Source organism: Monodelphis domestica, chromosome 1 (assembly GCF_027887165.1).
Source record: "Monodelphis domestica isolate mMonDom1 chromosome 1, mMonDom1.pri, whole genome shotgun sequence".
Classification (NCBI taxonomy): Eukaryota; Metazoa; Chordata; class Mammalia; order Didelphimorphia; family Didelphidae; genus Monodelphis; species Monodelphis domestica.
Genome location: NC_077227.1, coordinates 603,243,920 through 603,261,509, shown reverse-complemented (window position 1 = coordinate 603,261,509; position 17,590 = coordinate 603,243,920). Strand labels below are relative to the sequence as shown.

The 17,590-nt window shown below is 37.3% G+C and overlaps 1 protein-coding gene, 1 long non-coding RNA gene and 1 pseudogene across 7 annotated transcripts in view; 2 read left to right on the top strand and 1 right to left on the bottom strand.

Moving 5' to 3' along the window:
- TMEM87B (transmembrane protein 87B) overlaps positions 1 to 1,243 on the bottom strand; it is a 46,502-nt gene extending 45,259 nt beyond the window's left edge. Inside the window, exon 1 of one of the 6 annotated variants that reach the window (XM_056813782.1) lies at positions 958 to 1,243. In XM_056813782.1, the coding sequence (XP_056669760.1) occupies positions 958 to 1,176 (219 nt within the window). In that variant the 5' untranslated portion in view covers positions 1,177 to 1,243. The remainder of the gene's footprint in view (positions 1 to 957) is intronic. The other 5 variants (XM_056813781.1, XM_056813777.1, XM_056813778.1 and 2 more) reach the window with 5 other exon arrangements.
- Positions 1,244 to 1,357: 114 nt separating this feature from the next.
- Positions 1,358 to 2,236, top strand: LOC130456550 (uncharacterized). Its single transcript, XR_008915593.1, has 2 exons — positions 1,358 to 1,655; positions 2,057 to 2,236. It is a non-coding gene; the product is annotated as an uncharacterized LOC130456550 (long non-coding RNA).
- Positions 2,237 to 3,531: 1,295 nt separating this feature from the next.
- Positions 3,532 to 13,930, top strand: LOC130456549 (COP9 signalosome complex subunit 3-like; annotated as a pseudogene).
- The last annotated feature ends 3,660 nt before the right edge of the window (positions 13,931 to 17,590 follow it).

The window sequence follows — 17,590 nt, the reverse complement described above, 5'->3', positions numbered from 1 at the left end:
TTTGAGCAAACAGACATTAAGTGATTTACCCAGGGTCACATAGTAAGAGCCTGAGGTCAAATTTGACCAGACCCCAGGCCCAGTTCACTAGCCACTGAGCTGACTCTTTTTACATTTTACTCTCCTCTATACACCAGAATCCAGCTATACTGACCTAATTACTGGCAGATCATCAAACAAGACACTTTAGTCCTCCATCCTTGCCTTTGCACTAGCTGTTCCCTGTGTCTGGAATATGATCCTTCCCCTACCTCCATCTCTCTCGTCTTCCTTTAAGACTCCAAAATCTGACTCTGAAATTGCTAATACCTCCCCTTGTAGAGCACAGTTGATCTACTAGGTAAACTGTTTACATACGTAGTTATTTGCATTCAAATGTGAGCTCCTGGACCGCATGGGGCTCAGATGGTGGCTAACATAAAGTAAGCTCTAGATAGATATTTAAATAAATGCTTATTGGTAGTCAGAAGTTAGGTTTGAACAGGTCTTTCTGAATCCAAGCCAAGCACTCCAAACAAAATAAACAAAACAACCCCCCCCCCTTCCCCCCACCTACTCTCTCTGAAATCAAGGCAAGCAACTGTGAGTTTAAAACCCAGGCCAGGTTTGTATCGTTCTCTTGGACCAATTTCGCAGCAGAAGCCACTGCTACCTCCAGATGTGATTCCACCCAAGCGGCAAGCCGGGGACTGTGAGTTAAGTGGCATGTCGGCCCCTCGCCCCAGGCCTCTTATACGTGTAGCCCGGGTCTTACGAGGTAAGGCTCCGATATATCCCCGCCCATAGAGGCCAAAGGCGAGCCTCCACAGGGAGGGTCTGTGAGGGCCTTGACCTTGGCTTTGACGTTGAAAGGGGATTACGAGAGAAGGGGAATAGATTTGATCTCCTGCGGCTTCCGGGAGGCTGGAAAGGCGCCGCATCCAGCCCCGGGCCTCGCCTCCCAGAGACTCCACTTACATTGCTGACGGTAACGGCCCAGTGCCCCGGTTCCGGAGCGGCCCCCGCGCTTCCGCACAGCCAGCAGAGGAAGAAGAGCAGCAGCGAAAACGCGGTACAGTGGCCGGGTGGGAGCCGGTGTGGCGAACTGCAGAAGCGGCGGCAGGAGGGGCGGGGACCACGGCTGCTCCGGTTAGGCTCAGGGAGCCACTGCCCCTGGAGTCGGCAGCAGGCGGCCATGTTGACGCAGAGGCCTCACCTGCTGCCCGCGTGACGTCCGCTCCTCCCCCTAACCTCAGCCCCCCCCTTACCTGCCACGCGGCGGCCCCGCCCCCTGACCCGCCCGTAGCCTTTAGGTTGTGAAGACACGTGGGAAGCCGGGTCGAGGAGTGGGGGAGATCGAAGACTGTTAACGAAATCCTCCTGGGTTGTGGGAGGAAGGAAACCCGGGTTCGGGAGGGCTAGACTCTCATTAGGCCCCGATCCGGGCATCTGAACCCTCTATGCAAGATTTCAAAACTGTAGGATGTATGGCAGTGAGATTCTCGAAACTCTCAGAATGAGAGCGAGTAGAAGAGACCCAGAGAACCTCAGAATGGATGCCAGGACGGCTTACAGAAGGGAAAGGACTGACGATCTAACGGGCCTGAAAAGCCTTGACATGGAAGGATCCGATTTTAGTGACTGGACATACGCTGCAAATACAGAATGTCTCAAAGGTCGGAATGCAGTTTTTAAGCCATCATAGCTTAGTTGGTTTTTTTTTTTAAACCCTTACCTTCTGCCTTAGAACCAATACTCTAAGACCTAAGAGTGATAAGGCCTAGACAGTAAGGGTTAAGTGACTTGCCCAGGGTCACACAATTGGGAAGTGCCTGAGTTCAAATTTGAACCCACAGCCTTCGTCTCTAGGTCTGGCTCTCAAGCCACCTAGCTGTCTTCTACAGTTTAGTTTTAAAATCTTGGTGTAAAATAAGCTCAAAGTCCTACTCAGGCTTTTGGGACAACCAATAGAGTGTTTATGCCTCCCTGTCTCGAGATTGATGAAAATGGGATGTCAGTAGTAATAGGAGTATAAGGAGTAGTAGTGGAAGTGACAATAATAAAATGATTTTTCCAGTTGGCACTCATAATTTGCAAGAAGCAAAGGATTGGAATGCAGAGTTCCTGGTGTCTGATCATCCTACATCACCACTAATGTATTTGCTGAAAAATCTGCTGCTTTTTAAAGAAAGTCTTACTTTGTTTAACCTAGCTCAACATTAAAATTCTGAATTTCTCTCTGGATTTTGAGGAAACATGAAGCATAGAGTTGTTGATGATTGTAGATAGTGGCAAACCGTTGGGGGAGGGGCAGGATATAAAAATGATGATTGCTAAAGAGTATGAATGGTGACAAAAACCAAGCTTCAAAAACTAAACCAAGCAAGGGGTTTAAAAAAAGCAGAATTTTAAAGCATTTTAAATGCAATCTATTTATCAAGGCACTGCTAAGAAGTAGGGAGAAAAAGGAAAAACCAATTTGTTGCTACCTCTACAAGACTGATTTTAGATTTTTTTTTTAGTTTTCTTTTTGTTCCTATTTTTGCAATATTGAATATTTGAATAAGTGCAAAAGCATCACAGAGAATGTATGTTAGTAAGAAGGATCAATTAATCACACTCATATAAACTATGCTTCATACATACAAAAAATGTATCTTGGTTCCTCATGTACCTACTTGGTTTGCTTCCTTCTATGTTATGTTTTCCTGTCTGTCTTCATCCACCCACTCCATTCACCCCGGATTTCATGTCAAGGCTAATCTCTCTGCACTCAAGATCCATCTCCTTCATCACCTATCCCCTCTTCCCTTTCCAAAGACTCCTTTTCTGCCTACAAATGTAGGTCTTATTTACTTATAGGTGTCTGATTGTATGATTTCATTGGTGTAGTGAATCCTAGGTAGAGAAACTATTTCCACTGGTAAAGCTGGGCAACTCATCTATAATTTAGAGTGACTTGTGCATAAAAATGTTGCTTATATGTATGAGGCAGAATTTGAATCTAGGTCTCCCTGACTCCAAGGCTGGCTCTCATTCTATTAATTATTCTCCCTCTCTAATATTTAAGCAACAAAGACAAAAACCTCTTATGACCTGGAAGCCTGAACTAGCTATCATCCTTTCTTTACCAGACTACTTTCCCTTCCCCACCAGACTTCCTGGGAATAATATACATTAGCTCTTACCACTTTCTTGCTTCCACCCATGCCAACTTAACAAAGCTTTTATCTTAAAATATGATCAGTTCATCAAATATTTATTATACAGCTATATGTAAAGCATATTCTACCAATGGGCTCTTTTAATTTTATTTTTATATTCTGAACTTAACACCAAATCAAATGATCATTTTCACAAATTAAAATTATTTTTTAAATAAATAAAAAACAGATATAAAATATATTTACATAAAAAGAAATGTATTAAAATACAATAATAAAATATAAAAAATATAGAATTTGTAATATAAGTAAATATATGATAAATATATTTAAACAAATTACATAAGTACTAAATAAATATATCTCAAATACATTTAAATAGTTTTAATGTTAAATATATTTAAATAACTTTGAAAATATATAATTTAATAAATTATTAACATCAAATTAAAAATTCTGTTCTACAAAGTAGAACAGAAAAAGAGGATTGAACATGAAAATGAACATTTTTATTTGTAATTTGTTTCCTTTATGCTTAATTCAGTGCCTGGCTGAGAGTAATCTTAATTTTTCACCACATACCCTTCAAAGATGTACTACTTCTCTATATTTCCTTCTGACCTTTTTTTTGTTCTCTTCTGTGATTTTTTAAAAAATGCTTTAATGACCCTCTTTTCCTTCTTTTCCTTTTTGCTTTAGCAAAGTTTGCATAGTTTGACTGTGACTGAAAATATGTTTCTTTCTCCATCCCAAATTCATGTCTTTGTTAGGAGGTGAATAGCATTCTTCATGGATCCTCTGGAATAATGTTTTCCCTTACATTGTTAATCTTGTATAAATTGTTCTTCTGGTTCTGCTCACTTCACTCTGCTCCAGTTTATAAAAATCCTTCTTAGCTTCAAAAATCATATTTTTAATAAATAAATAAATAAATAAATAACTAGCACTATTGGGGGAGGGGGAGGCATTTACAGCTATAGGTAGGAGAGATGTGTTTTCTTTTCTAAATTTTTGTTTCATGAAATATGAAAATTACCAATTGAATATAAAAAACATTTTAACAATCATTTAAAAATTTTAAATTCCAAATCCTCTCCCTCCCGCTCTCCTACCTCTCTCCCCAACTTGAGAAAGCAAGATATTTGATATCAATTATATATGTGAAGAGGATAGATTACTAGGTGAGGAGTCAGGAAGAGGCCTCTTCCTGAGTTCAATGGCCTCAGACACTCATTAGCTATGTGACCTTGGGCAAGTCACTTAACACTATTTGTCTCAGTTCCTTATCTGTTAAATGAGCTGTAGGAGGAAATGGCAAACCACTCCAGTATCTTTGCCAAGAAAGCCCCAAATGGAGTTACAAAGAGTCTGACTGAACAGCATTAACTTTGATTCCAGACCTAGAGCTCTATCCACTGTGCTACACTGTGCTATAGTTGCCCAATATAAACTTAAATATAAAAGATCCTATCATAAATAAAATTCTTTTCTGATGCTTCATTCTGATATGGAGGTAAACTTGGTTTCTCAATGATATGCCAGTCTAGTTTACTCTCTAAAAGGTTCTGCCCAGCTAGAAAGACTGACTATTTCTGTTGATGGAGAGAGAGAGAGAGAGAGAGAGAGAGAGAGAGAGAGAGAGAGAGAGAGAGAGAGAGAGAGAGAGAGAGAGAGAGAGAGAGAGAGAGAGTGTATTATTGTCTGAAGAACATCTTTAGTTTTAAGGGGCATAGCAGGAGCTTGGTTTTTTTTTTTGTCTCCAGAAACTCATTAAAATTTACAATTTGCATCAAAATGAAATCATGAATCCTTAAAGTATTGAAGCATATGACTACATTAAATGAGATTAGAAGATTTTAAACTCCAAACTTGGGCAACTTCTTAACATTGAGCAAATGACCTTTACCTGTTTCAATTTGTTTCCTCCTCTCTAAAATGGCAATAATAATAAGACTCCGCTAACTCTACAGGGTCATTGTTATAAGTATCAAATAAAAAATGTAAATAAAACATTTTAAAACTCTGAAGCACTATATTATTAAGTGTTATAACAAAACCCAAGGTCTCTTGGTTCTCAGAGTTTGGGGGTTTTCCCCCCAGCAGATCTCATTACCACTAATATGAAGATGAACCATAAATCAAGAGGCAACCATGAATTTTCCACATCATTACCTCTGGAACAAAGACAAAGTTAAAAACATGGAATATTATGAGACACTGCAATTCATTACTGCTAATGTAGGCATGTCCTTATATTTTATTTTATCCCAAAGAAAATGGATACAACTTTCTATGGGAAGTTACACATTTTTTTCCTTCAAAAACAAATTTTTTGTTTGTTTGATAATAGGAATGGTTTTATTAATTGTACAGAAACCCTGAAAGGTTTTCAAGTTTTAGGGAGTTTCATTATAACTAAAAAGAAATTGATCACAGTCCCCAAGTCATATTTAGTTTCTGGTATTCTTGAGGAAAAATTCATAGATAAGAATTTTAAAATGCCTTTTATATGATTTTAATGTATCTATATTTGTTATTGATTTTAAGCTATTTAGTTAAGTGAAGATGCCTAAAAGTGGTAAATAGATGAAATAAAATTAAATAGTATGTCAAATACTTTGAAAAACTTAAAAAGCTACATAAAATCTAGCTATCATTAAATTCTGAGTCTGACCAACCCATTGGATGCTACAATTTCAGTAGTATGGGTAGCAATCTAGGTCATCTTCAGGTTGAGCACCCTCTAGTGACCAATAGTAGAGGATATTGCAGCTTTAAAAAAAATGTTCCACAGAGTTACTCTGATGGGCAATTCACATATTGCATTCTCTCCCTGGATAATTAATATAATTATAAACTGCCTTTCTGTAGGCTTGAGAAAGGAAACACTCAAGCCATATTACCTAAGGAAGGAAACAAATATTACAGAAGACTCACATACATTTTTTTTTTCATTTATTAGGATGAAAGCTATCTAACTTTCTAGGTCATTAAAAACCGATCATCTCAAAGGTTCTTTCCACTGTTAGCCATCTGGAAATCCATCATTTCTAACATATATTAACACACAAAGTTGATATTTCTTAGATTTACAATGAAACCTCAGAATTCGTGCAGTTTATAAATATATGCCATATTTTAAACTATTACCCTAATTTAAAAGCAATTGTTTAATCTCTATACCAATCACTTTTCATGATTTAAAAAAAAAAACTTTCCAAACTATATGAAACCATTTCTAGAATATAAAATTGTGCCAGAAGATGGCACTAGAATATTGTATTTTACATATGCCCTACACAACCACGAATGACAACTCACAGTTGGAATTGTCTGCTGTAATCCTATCTAAATAAAAATCCCTCAGTAATATATCTAACAAGTGTTCATTCAGTCTTTGTTTCTTCAGTGTTGGAGAACCTACCCTTGCGAAAACCAACAAATCTCACTTTTGAAAACTTTATTGTTAGAAAAAATTTTCTTTTTGCCAAACCTTAATCCTCTCTGCAATTCCTATTAAGCAACAAGGACTTATTTTGTGCCCATCTCTGTGCCAAGCATTGGAGTTAAGACAACAATTAAATCATCTCTATCTTCAAGGAGTTTGTATTCTCTTCAGGGAATTTGTTAAATGGGGGATTACATAGTTAGACTTGAGTTTTGGGAATATCAGCTTGGCAGCTGTGTTGAGAATAGCTTGGAGAGGGAAAGACTTGAGGTAAGACCAATTAGGAGACCAATTGCAATATCTCTGTCAAAGGGGAATGAGGATCTAAATTAGGATAGTATCTGTGAGAGAAGGGAATATATATCTGAGAGGGAAACTATAGGTTCTGGCAATTAACAATTAGATATGTAGAACGAGTGAGAGAAAGGTGTCAAGGATAATACTGAGATTGTGAACCTGAGGGACTGGAAGGTTGATAGCTTTGACAGAAATAGGAAAACCTAGAAGGAAAATGTGTTTTGGAAGGAGTGGGAGAAAATAATAAAATCTGATTTTGACTTGCATTTGAGATTTTGGATTATCAGATCAAATTCTCCAGATGACATAGATGGTATGGGACTAGAACACAGAGGAGAGCTTTAAAGATGGATGTGGAGATCTGGAAGTGACCTGCATAGAGATGTTGCTTAAATTCATGGAAGCTAAGGATGTTGCTAAGAGATAGAACCTAGAAAGAAGAGGCATTAGGATATGCTTATCATTTGGAGTCATTATGTGGATGAAAATTTAGCAAAGGAGACTAAGAAAGACAGGTAAGAAAACCAAGTGAGAGGGATAGCATACTAACCAAATAATGCCAAATAGAAGCTTTCAAATTCACCAGCTATCTTCCTTTTAACATACATATACCTCTGGAGGGTATGGGGTGTGTGGGTGTTCAAGGAGGACTAGCACTTCTGGTGTGAGTACTTACTGAGCCCTTTTCAGGGCTGATTTGCCTCCCTTGGTGTCTGCCTGCTACCCAACTCTCACCTGTGGCTCCCAGAAGCAGTAACACACACAGCAGCCAAACCCACGTAAACTTTCTCAACAGATAGGCTAAACTAAGTTTAGGATAACCAATGAGCCGCAAACCCATTGGTAAGTTAGAGGAGTGTCAAGGGAGTGTGGAGCATTTAGAGCTTGGTCAAAGATTGAAGAGGTCAAGGTCATCCAAGATATCCTGGACCATCACCAGTTTTCCTGACTTGTATTGCCACTGAATTTGAATGAAAACTTTCTGCAATTCTGCCTCACTTAAAATCCAATTTATATGTATGTCAAGACACCACTCTATGATGTATTTATATAGGCATATAAAGGAAGACAAAACAAAGGTCAGACAGTTATCTCCAAAGGGTAGTGAGATTTGGTTTACACATCATAATTATTTTAATAACTCTCAAGTCCATTCCATTTGGCACACTTTTATTAAGTGCAAAACTACTATATGAGTTACTGGAAGATTAAAAATAAAAAAAGTTCTCCCTGTTCTTCCCAAAAGAATTGCATTATAGAGAGAATAAGACATATACATAAATAAATACAAAGTAGACCCTGATGAGGCAGCTCCATTCAGAGGAGAGATACAGTGATGAATTTAGAATGAGGAAGATCATAATTCAAAACCTACCTCAGATTCTTCCTAGCTGTGTGATCTAGGACAAGTTACTTAAACCACTCTATGCTTCAGTTTCTTCATCTGTAAAATGGAAGCAATAATGGTTCCTCTCCCAGAGGTTTGTTGTAAGGATAAAATAACATGTAAAGCATTTTATGAGTCTTAAAATGTTTTAACTCCTGGTTATTATGATGATGTGGCAAAGAAGGTAAAGTTCTCCAGGAAAAAATGAAGAGGGATATTGAAAGAAATTGCTTATTTCCTAACCTCATTTGAAAATAGCCAATTTGGACTTTGAGGAAAGGAGGGAAATAAAGGAAATGGTCATTTTGGAACATGAAGAATTGGGGAGACCAGGCCTGGCTGGGGTTACAGAGTAGTTACCAATAGTGATCCTGTTTTCCCACAGTCCCTTTAATAATTGTCATTTTGCCCTTTTTTTGCCATCTTTGTTAGTCTTGTGGATATGAAATACAATGTGTGGCTGTTGAGTTGTTTCAATCATGTCCAACTCTTTGTGACTCCATTTGGGAGTTTTTTTGGTAAATATACTAAAGTGGTTTGCCATTTTCTTCTCCAGCAAATAGTACCTCAGAGTTACTTTAATTTGTATTTCTCTAGTATTTTTTCATATGGCTAATCACTTAATTTCTTCCTTTGAGAATTGCTTATTAATTTCCTTTGAGGACTCTTGATCTTATAGTTTTTTATTGATTTAAAGCATTAATTTATTAAGTAAAAATATTTTAAGAATAGTTCTTCAAGAGATCTGAATAATAGTCAGAAGCTAAATTAAGATGAAATCAATACAAATACTGTTTAAACATTATGCTACAAAACAAGAAAGCAACAAGCCTTTTTTTATAGAATACCTTGAAATTTTATGAGACAAAGTGATAAAAGTACTCAAACCCCTACATCTGCATTTTCCTTGTCTGAACATTCTAACTTATCAATGTTCCTCCTAAATTTTGGCACCCAAAAACTAAACATAATTCTACAGATAATGTTTCACTAATGCAGAGCTGGAGACATCTTTGAGCAGTATGAATTCTGGAACTCAAGAAGAGTCAGCTATAGAAAAAAAAAGCCTGACTCTTGAAAGGGATTCTTTACCTATTCATCTTGGGGAGTGTCACCTTGACCATATTTGTTTCTTAAAAGTGTCTTACTCTCCACTAGGGTGCTCTATGGGTGAATCACCTCTTCCCACTGATGCTGTATATATTTATGGTAGATTGCTCCCCAGGTTTATGGGGTGGATGTTTTGTTAGTCTTGTTCTTAGTGAAAATTGGAAAAATCAAAACGATTCTATTTTGTTATTGATTTCAATTCTATATCACTGCCTATATTTTGTAACGGCTTATGTCATGTTTCATTTGTCTAAGAGTTAATTTTGGAAATTCAACTTTCCTGTAAATTCTGCTTTGTCTCAGAGTTAAGTTTAGAAGTTTATTTCTCCTGCTGATCACTGTTCTATTCTTGCCTCAAGGAAATCTGTTGTTTTTGATAGACGCAAATGGAGAATTCCTGCCAAGTGGGTTGGAGGGCCACCTTGTTCAATCGCTGCAAGTCCAAAGAGCTCCCTGCTGCAGTCTGGGCCTCCCTCTGCCCTATCCCCCTTTCCCTTCCTCCCTGGGCTTAACATTGCATTGGCCCTGGAGAAATTCATGAACAGCATCAGGCAGCTCTTGGCTCAAGGAAAAATGACTCAACTTTGTGAACTGATAAACAAAATGGAGAACTGTTAGCAAAAATTACATCCCATCTTGATACAGTACTTGGTGCTTTGAATGTTCAGGAGCATTCCTTGGGGGTTCTTCCAATTCTGTTTGTGAAGTTTTCTATGCCTAATGTACCTGACTTTGAAACATTATTCTTATAGGTTCAGCTTTTTATCAGCACTTATAATGGGGAACATATTAGATATGCAACAGACAGTTTTACGGGGTTTTTTCCCTAGGTAACAAATGCTCTCATGGAAAGAAAACAGGCCCTGCAAGGAACTGGTATCTTCAGAAAAAGCATAGACAAGATGCAGATGAATACAAACCAGCTGACCTCCGCATATCTCTGCTAGTTTTGTTTGATGGCAAAATGCTTCAAGCCTGCTACGCTCCACCATCTGGATGTGGATATGATGGACATTTGTAAGGAGAATGGGGCTTATGACACAAAGCACTTTTTATGTTACCACCACTATGGTGGAATGATCTACATGGAGCTAAAGTACTTTGAAAGAGCATTCTATTTTTATGAATAGGCCATACCTACTACTGCCATAGCAATCAGTCACATTATGTTGGAATCATATAAAAAGTATATTCTAGTTTCTTTGATATTACTGAGCAAAGTTCAAAAGCTGCCAAAATATAATTCTTAAATGATAAATAGATTCATTAAGCCCCTTAGCGATGCTTACCATGAATTAGCACAAGTTTTATTCAACCAATAATCCATCAGAACCAGAATTCTGGCAGACAAACATAGTAGAACTTTCACTAGAAATAACAATATAGACTAGCTAAGCAGTGTTTGTCCTCTCAAAGGCTATCGAAGATATTTTTGACATCATTATAAGACATGGGAAGTTATGTACAGTTGTCAGGACCTCAGGAGGCTAAAAAATATCTCCTTCATATGATAGAAGATGGTGAAATTTTTACAAGTATTAATCAAAAAGATGGTATGGTCAGTTTCCATGATAATCCTGAAAAATATAATAATCCAGCTATGCTTCATAACACTGATCAGGAGATGCTGAAATGTATAGAGCTGGATGAGCTGCTCAAAACCATGGATCAAGAAAACACAGTGAATCCTCAGTTTGTGCAAGAGTATAGGCTCACAAGAAGATAATTCAGGAAGCAAGTGTGGAAAGGAAAACTGTGAATCAAGCTTTTGCATTTCTGCCCACTGAGATGGAGCAGACATTGGTTGGAATGTGATGGGAGGGGGAATGATGGTTGGAGTGAAAGAAGAGGATTATGGGAGAAACTGCTAACAGAAAGGGGCTTTTGCCCTCTGAACTCTGTTGAGTGTGGAGCAAAGACCAGGAACTCTATATCCCAACCTGTGGAAAACCTTGCCTCCATTCCCTTCCCCTGGAGAAGAAGGTTCCTGTATGTGTGAGGAAGAACAAGACAAAAGTAAGCTGCTGAAAAGGGTCACCCTGAAAATCCTTTCCATCCTTCAACCCTCTCAAAAAGGACATTTGCCTTTAGTTTAGTAGGATAGAGATAGTGACTAGCTAAGAAGAAGATAGATAAGCTGAAGCTGAGCCAGCTTGGCTTAGCTGAAGAAGAAGCAAGGGTCTCCTATTCCCACTTACCTGTCCCCTTTCTTGATTGACTCTAATTATTAAACTACTTGAAAAATAGAATATCACAGTCAGATTAATATTGGAGGGATAACAAAGAGAAAGAGAAGCTGGTGGCTTAGCTAGCCATTAGCCTAAGCTAAACAACAAAAGCCAATAGTGACAGTCTGCCTGCCAGACAAGGGGAACTTCTGGGGTTGCAACTACTAGACAAGCCTTGAGGAGTAAACTCCACTATTTCCATAAGTCATTCTAAACACTGGTTCTGTCAGCCATAACCTAATCCTTACCAAGGGTACCTGTCTTGTGGGTTGAGTGAGAGGGAATTACAAAGACAGTTTCTCAGCCCCAGGGGGTACCTTTGTCCCCTCTCTTCCATTCCTTGGTACAACCTCTCCTTTTTACCTCACCAGTCTCCCTATTCCCTCTGTTCCTTCCACTCCTCCATTCCCTGTTACCAGGCCTTCCTGTATCCCCTGTACCTCTTCAAATCCTCTTCAATACTTTTAATTATTACACAAGTAACATTTTCTGTGCTTTAAATGGAAAGAACCACCACTTTGGCCATTGACAAATATGACAATGGCAGGGAGGACTGAGACTGTTTTATCTAGATGTTAAGAAATTAAATTTTGTTTTGACATCTGCAGTCCCAAATACTTTTATAAATTTCTGCAAAGAAAGGAAAAGATATTAAAAAAAAAGATGCAAATGGATGGCAGGAAGTCTGGCTGTTATCCAAGGTAGTCTGGTCCACTGCTATTAAACTGTCTTTGCAGGTGGACTCAAACAATGAAATTTCTTTGCAACAAATGTAAGGAAGGGTTGTTACTTGCCTCTCATTCCTAATTTCCAGCCAATCATAGTATTCCTTGCACCTATGATACAAGCTTTGTAACCAGTCATATTGTTTTTTTCTATGATACTAAATATACTAAATATGATACTAAATGATCTTTCTTTTGTCTATAAAAGAAAGCTGTCCCCCTCTTTCAGAGTTTTAACTGTTCTGAGGGGGTTGAGACCCTGTTTATGGACAAATTCATTCTTTGTCAATAAATTGGTTGTGCCTCAGTTTACTTTAATTTTGTTCATAACATTATGATACCATCTCAAGAAATGAAACAGTAGTAGTAAGATATGGAAATATGTATATTTATTCAAGTAATCACACTGTATCCACCACTCAACCTAGCAACTTAACAATAAATAAACTTTAAGGATATGTATAGGAACTTAACCTGTGATTTCATAAATATAGAGAATTCTTGAGTTTGGTAACTCCCTCTTTCAACAGGTCAGCATCTTCTCTGAAACACAGTTTTTGAGAAGTACCTATAAATAATGATAGTATATTTGCTATATTTCCTTCTTTTCTCTTTTTCTTCTAGGGGCTTGAAGAAATTTTTGCTGTCATTGTTATTTACATTTACAGTTGATGATTAATACATACATATTATTCTCTTGACCAATTTCCTTCTTTTGCATTACATTGCATAGTTTTGTTGTTGAATACAGTGTAGTTAATGAATAATGTATATTGTTCTTTTTTCTTCCCTGTCCAACACTTCCCAGTCTTTCCATGACTTTGTAGTCTTAATATTTGTAATTTTGACTATGCAGTAATCTATCAATGTACCTTAATTTATTTAGTTCTTCCACAATTATTTGACATATAGACTATTCCCAGGATTTTTCCCACCCATCAAAAATAAAGCAATTATAAATATATAAATTTTGTAATCAGCACATTTTCTTCATTAAAAAAGAGAAAAACTACTCATTCTGCCACTCCAGAAAGAAGAAGTGAAGACTTCGGCTTTCTTCTTTTACAGATAGAATTCCATTAGAACAAATACAGAGAACTTAAATGTAATGAATAAACAATCCCTTTTTTCTCCATAGTTTTTCTAGTTCACTGTGTTTTAAAGTAGATCATGTTTTGGTTCATTATAAAATAGATCATTAGAAAACAGATCATGTTTTCCCTTTGGCACAAAGCAATAGTTAGGGATCCTGGCTAAGAATGCAAATAAATCTTATAACAAACAATTCATAAAAGCAAAGATACAACAATTCTAAGTCCTCTATGAAAAATTTAAACAATAAGATAAAAAGTAACCTTTGAAATCTCATCTAACCTTTCCAGAGGAAAAAAACTGAGGCTCAGAGATGTTAAAAGCCTTGCCTAAGGTTCACAAATAATAAGCAGAGTTCCTTTCAGCTCTGTAGTTCTAGTATTATTTGTGTGGATTTTAAAAAGTAGAAGTGTCTTTAATATGTTTTTCTTGTTCAGTACCTTTATAGTTATGATCTTTTATATTTCTTTGGTACTTTAAGCTTTAAAAATCTGTATTTTGTTCTCATGTGACATGTGTTTTTGAAGATCATGCCAATAAAATATAAACCATGAGAGGTCCTATGAAGTTGAGGAAAAGCCATTTATCTTTTTTCAGAAAACCAGTCTAAAAAGAACTACAGATCCTCAGATCTGGAAAGGACCCAAGGCATTCATTTTCTCTAATCCCTCAAGGAATAAGAATCCTTTCTACCACTTCCTTAACAAGTGCTTCACTGCTTGAAGGAAAATATCTAATACAAGGGAATCTACTACTTCTCATGGATGATAGGCTGTTAGATAAGTCATTTATAAATATAGATGAAAAACAATAATTTATGTTACCTTGTGATAAGTTCACCCCTTAGCCATTGGTGATATACCATATGATTATAATCAATGAACTATGGGTAGAAGTCCAGGTATATGGATCTAAACAAGAATTTGGAAAACAGAAAATATCACTAAATTGCAAAGCCATTAGATACACAAAGTTGACATAATACTAGGCTAAAATCATTTTCTTGTTTTCTTATATAAAAGTCTGAGGTTCTTTTGCATAAGAGTTATGTGTTTTGGTGGTAATAACACAATATATAGAGAAGGGGATTTCCTAAGGTAGCTTGCTCCCTCCCTGAAGAAATAAGAGGTTAGTTTTCATAGCTCCTGCTTAATATCCTACTTGGAATACAAAGCTATCCTCCAGTCTACAGCCTTCAGACTTTCTAGTTTATTGTTGTTTGGGGGTTTTTTGCCTTTCTTTTTTTTATTTCTTTGGGGAAACCTCAAAAGTTTGTCACAATTGGATAAATACAGGATTATATTTATACACATTTGGATTCACAATTGGATAAATAAGACTTGTTCTTCTGGCAAGAATCAGTTTTTCTACTCCTATAAGAAGGAGAGGAAGAGAGTTTTTACTTATACCTTACTCTCAGTGAAATCAACTCTGAGAGGGAAGAGCATCCAGATCCATTGGGATCTTGAATTCTATCTTATCCAACAGGGGTAGGGAGAAGGGAAAACCAAGGTGGGTAGGGGATGAGGGAACACAAAAAGGGAGGGAAGGAGAGGGGGGAGGATGAGGGAACAAAAAGGGAGGGACTAGAAAGGGAAACATATCAAGGGAGGAGACAAGGGGGACTGATTTAAAGTAAATCACTGGATTAAAAGGTAGAGCTGAAGAAGAAAGGTTAGAATTAGGGAAGGATATCAAAATGCCAGGGAGTCCACAAGTGACAATCATAACTTTGAACGTGAATGGGATGAACTCACCCATAAAATGTAGACAAATAGCAGAATGGATTAGAATCCAAAACCCTACCATATGTTGTCTTCAAGAAACACACATGAGGGGGTTAGACACCCACAAGGTCAGAATTAAAGGATGGAGTAAGACCTTCTGGGCCTCAACTAATAGAAAGAAGCCAGGAGTTGCAATCATGATATCTGACAAAGCCAAAGCAAAAATAGACATGATTAAAAGGGATAGGGAAGGTAATTATATTTTGTTAAAAGGGACTTTAGATAACAAGGAAATATCACGAATCAACATGTATGCACCAAATAGTATAGCACCCAAATTTCTAATGGAGAAACTAGGAGAATTGAAGGAAGAAATAGACAGTAAAACCATATTAATGGGAGATCTGAACCAACCACTATCAAATTTAGATAAATCAAATAAAAAATAAATAAGAAAGAGGTAAAAGAAGTGAATGAAATCTTAGAAAAATTTGAGTTAATAGACATATGGAGAAAAATAAATAGGGACAAAAAGGAATACACCTTCTTCTCAGCACCACATGGCACATTCACAAAGATTGACCATACACTAGGTCACAGAAACATGGCATACAAATGCAGAAAATCAGAAATAATAAATGCAGCCTTTTCAGATCACAAGGCAATAAAAAATAACGATCAGCAAGGGTATATGGAAAACCAAATCAAAAATTAATTGGAAATTAAATAATGTGATACTCCAAAATCAGTTAGTTAGAGAAGAAATCAAAGAAAAAATTAATAATTTCATCGAGGAAAATGACAATGGTCATTCAAACCTTTTGGGATGCAGCCAAAGCACTACTCAGAGGAAAATTCATATCCCTGAGTGCATATATTAACAAATTAGGGAGGGCAGAGATCAATGAATTGGAAATGCAAAGAAGAGAACAGTTCCATTTCCTGCCTTTTAAAGATGAATCACCAAGGCAATAGCCAGAATCATCATTAAGCATTGATGAGGTGTCAAAGGGACAACTACCAGGCAAAGCAAGTTGGCATAGTATCAAAGACACAACTTTGTCAAGGCAATTTCAAGTCTTGTTGAGGAGAGAACCTGGCCATTCATTCTGACATTGGTGATGTCTCTCTATTGTGGCTACTGATATGGCTATAAGATTCTTGTTACCCCACTGATGAGACCTTTGTTCTGACCCAGGACAATGGAGAAAAAAAGAACCTAAGGTAATGCTTGATAGTTACCAATGACCACTGAACCAATAAGATTTAAATTAATTTCCAATAACTCCAAGTATTAATTTATAAAGTTTATTAATAATCACTTAAATTAGAAAGAAAATAAACTAAAAGAAATAGAAGTTCAAACCTAATTATCTAACAAAAAGTAAACCTACATGAGTAACTTCTCCTGCTCGCTTTTGTCCATGAGGTCAAGGGAAAGAGAAAGAGAGAGAAGCAGGCTACACAAAATTTATATCCTCCCTATGTCAGCACATAATGTAAAAAGGAAAGTGGGATGCTGGGAACTGAAGTCCTGGGGAGCCAGTTCTAATTACACAAATCATATATATACATATATATATATATATATATATATATATATATATATATATATATATATAATCAGCCCCCAGAATCCTGGAAGAAAATTAAAATCTGGTGAAGCAAACTTGCCTATGTATAATATTGACTCTAGTAATAGTAGTCTCTCGGTAACTGAGGATGACTATTGTCTTTGTGTGTTTTTGTGCACAAAGATACTTGTGCATAAAGATTTAAGTGGAAAAGTCAATGCACAGAGACAGTCCCACTCTCTCAGCGTTGGAAGCCTGGGTCCAGTGGCACAAAAAGTCGTTACACCTGGAGACTTCCTCAGCCCAGCCACATTGGATGGCCATGTTGTCTTTTGTGCTCCAACACGCCCTAAGCACTCCACAGTGCTTTGCTGCGTCACCATCTCAGCCGTTGAACCTTCTTACTGGTTTCTTCTGTTTGTTTGGCCAAAGCAGTCTTCAACATGCTGGGTGAGCAAAACCCTAGTTCACCAGGGGTTGATGACCCGATGGCTACCCTCACAAGGTTTAGCCGGCCTGTCGAAGCCATTGCCCAGGGTGTGGCCGCTGCCACATGCTAGCAGCTACTGGGAGCCACAAGTAAGAGCTGGGTGTCAGGTGGGGGTCAGAGGCTGGAGAGCTGCCCTACTCTACTGCTCATCTTATTGTGTATGATATTAATGATATAGCAGGTAGAGTGCTTGGTCTGGAGGAAGGAAAAACTAAGTTTGAATTTGACCTCAGATACTTAGTAGCTCTGACCCTCTCTTAGTGCTTTTGGGAAATTAGACAGTGATTTTAATGAAGTTGAGCTCCCTAAAAACAAAGGCCCATCTTTTCAACAAAAACATCATTCTAGGGGCAGTTGGGTGGCTCAGTG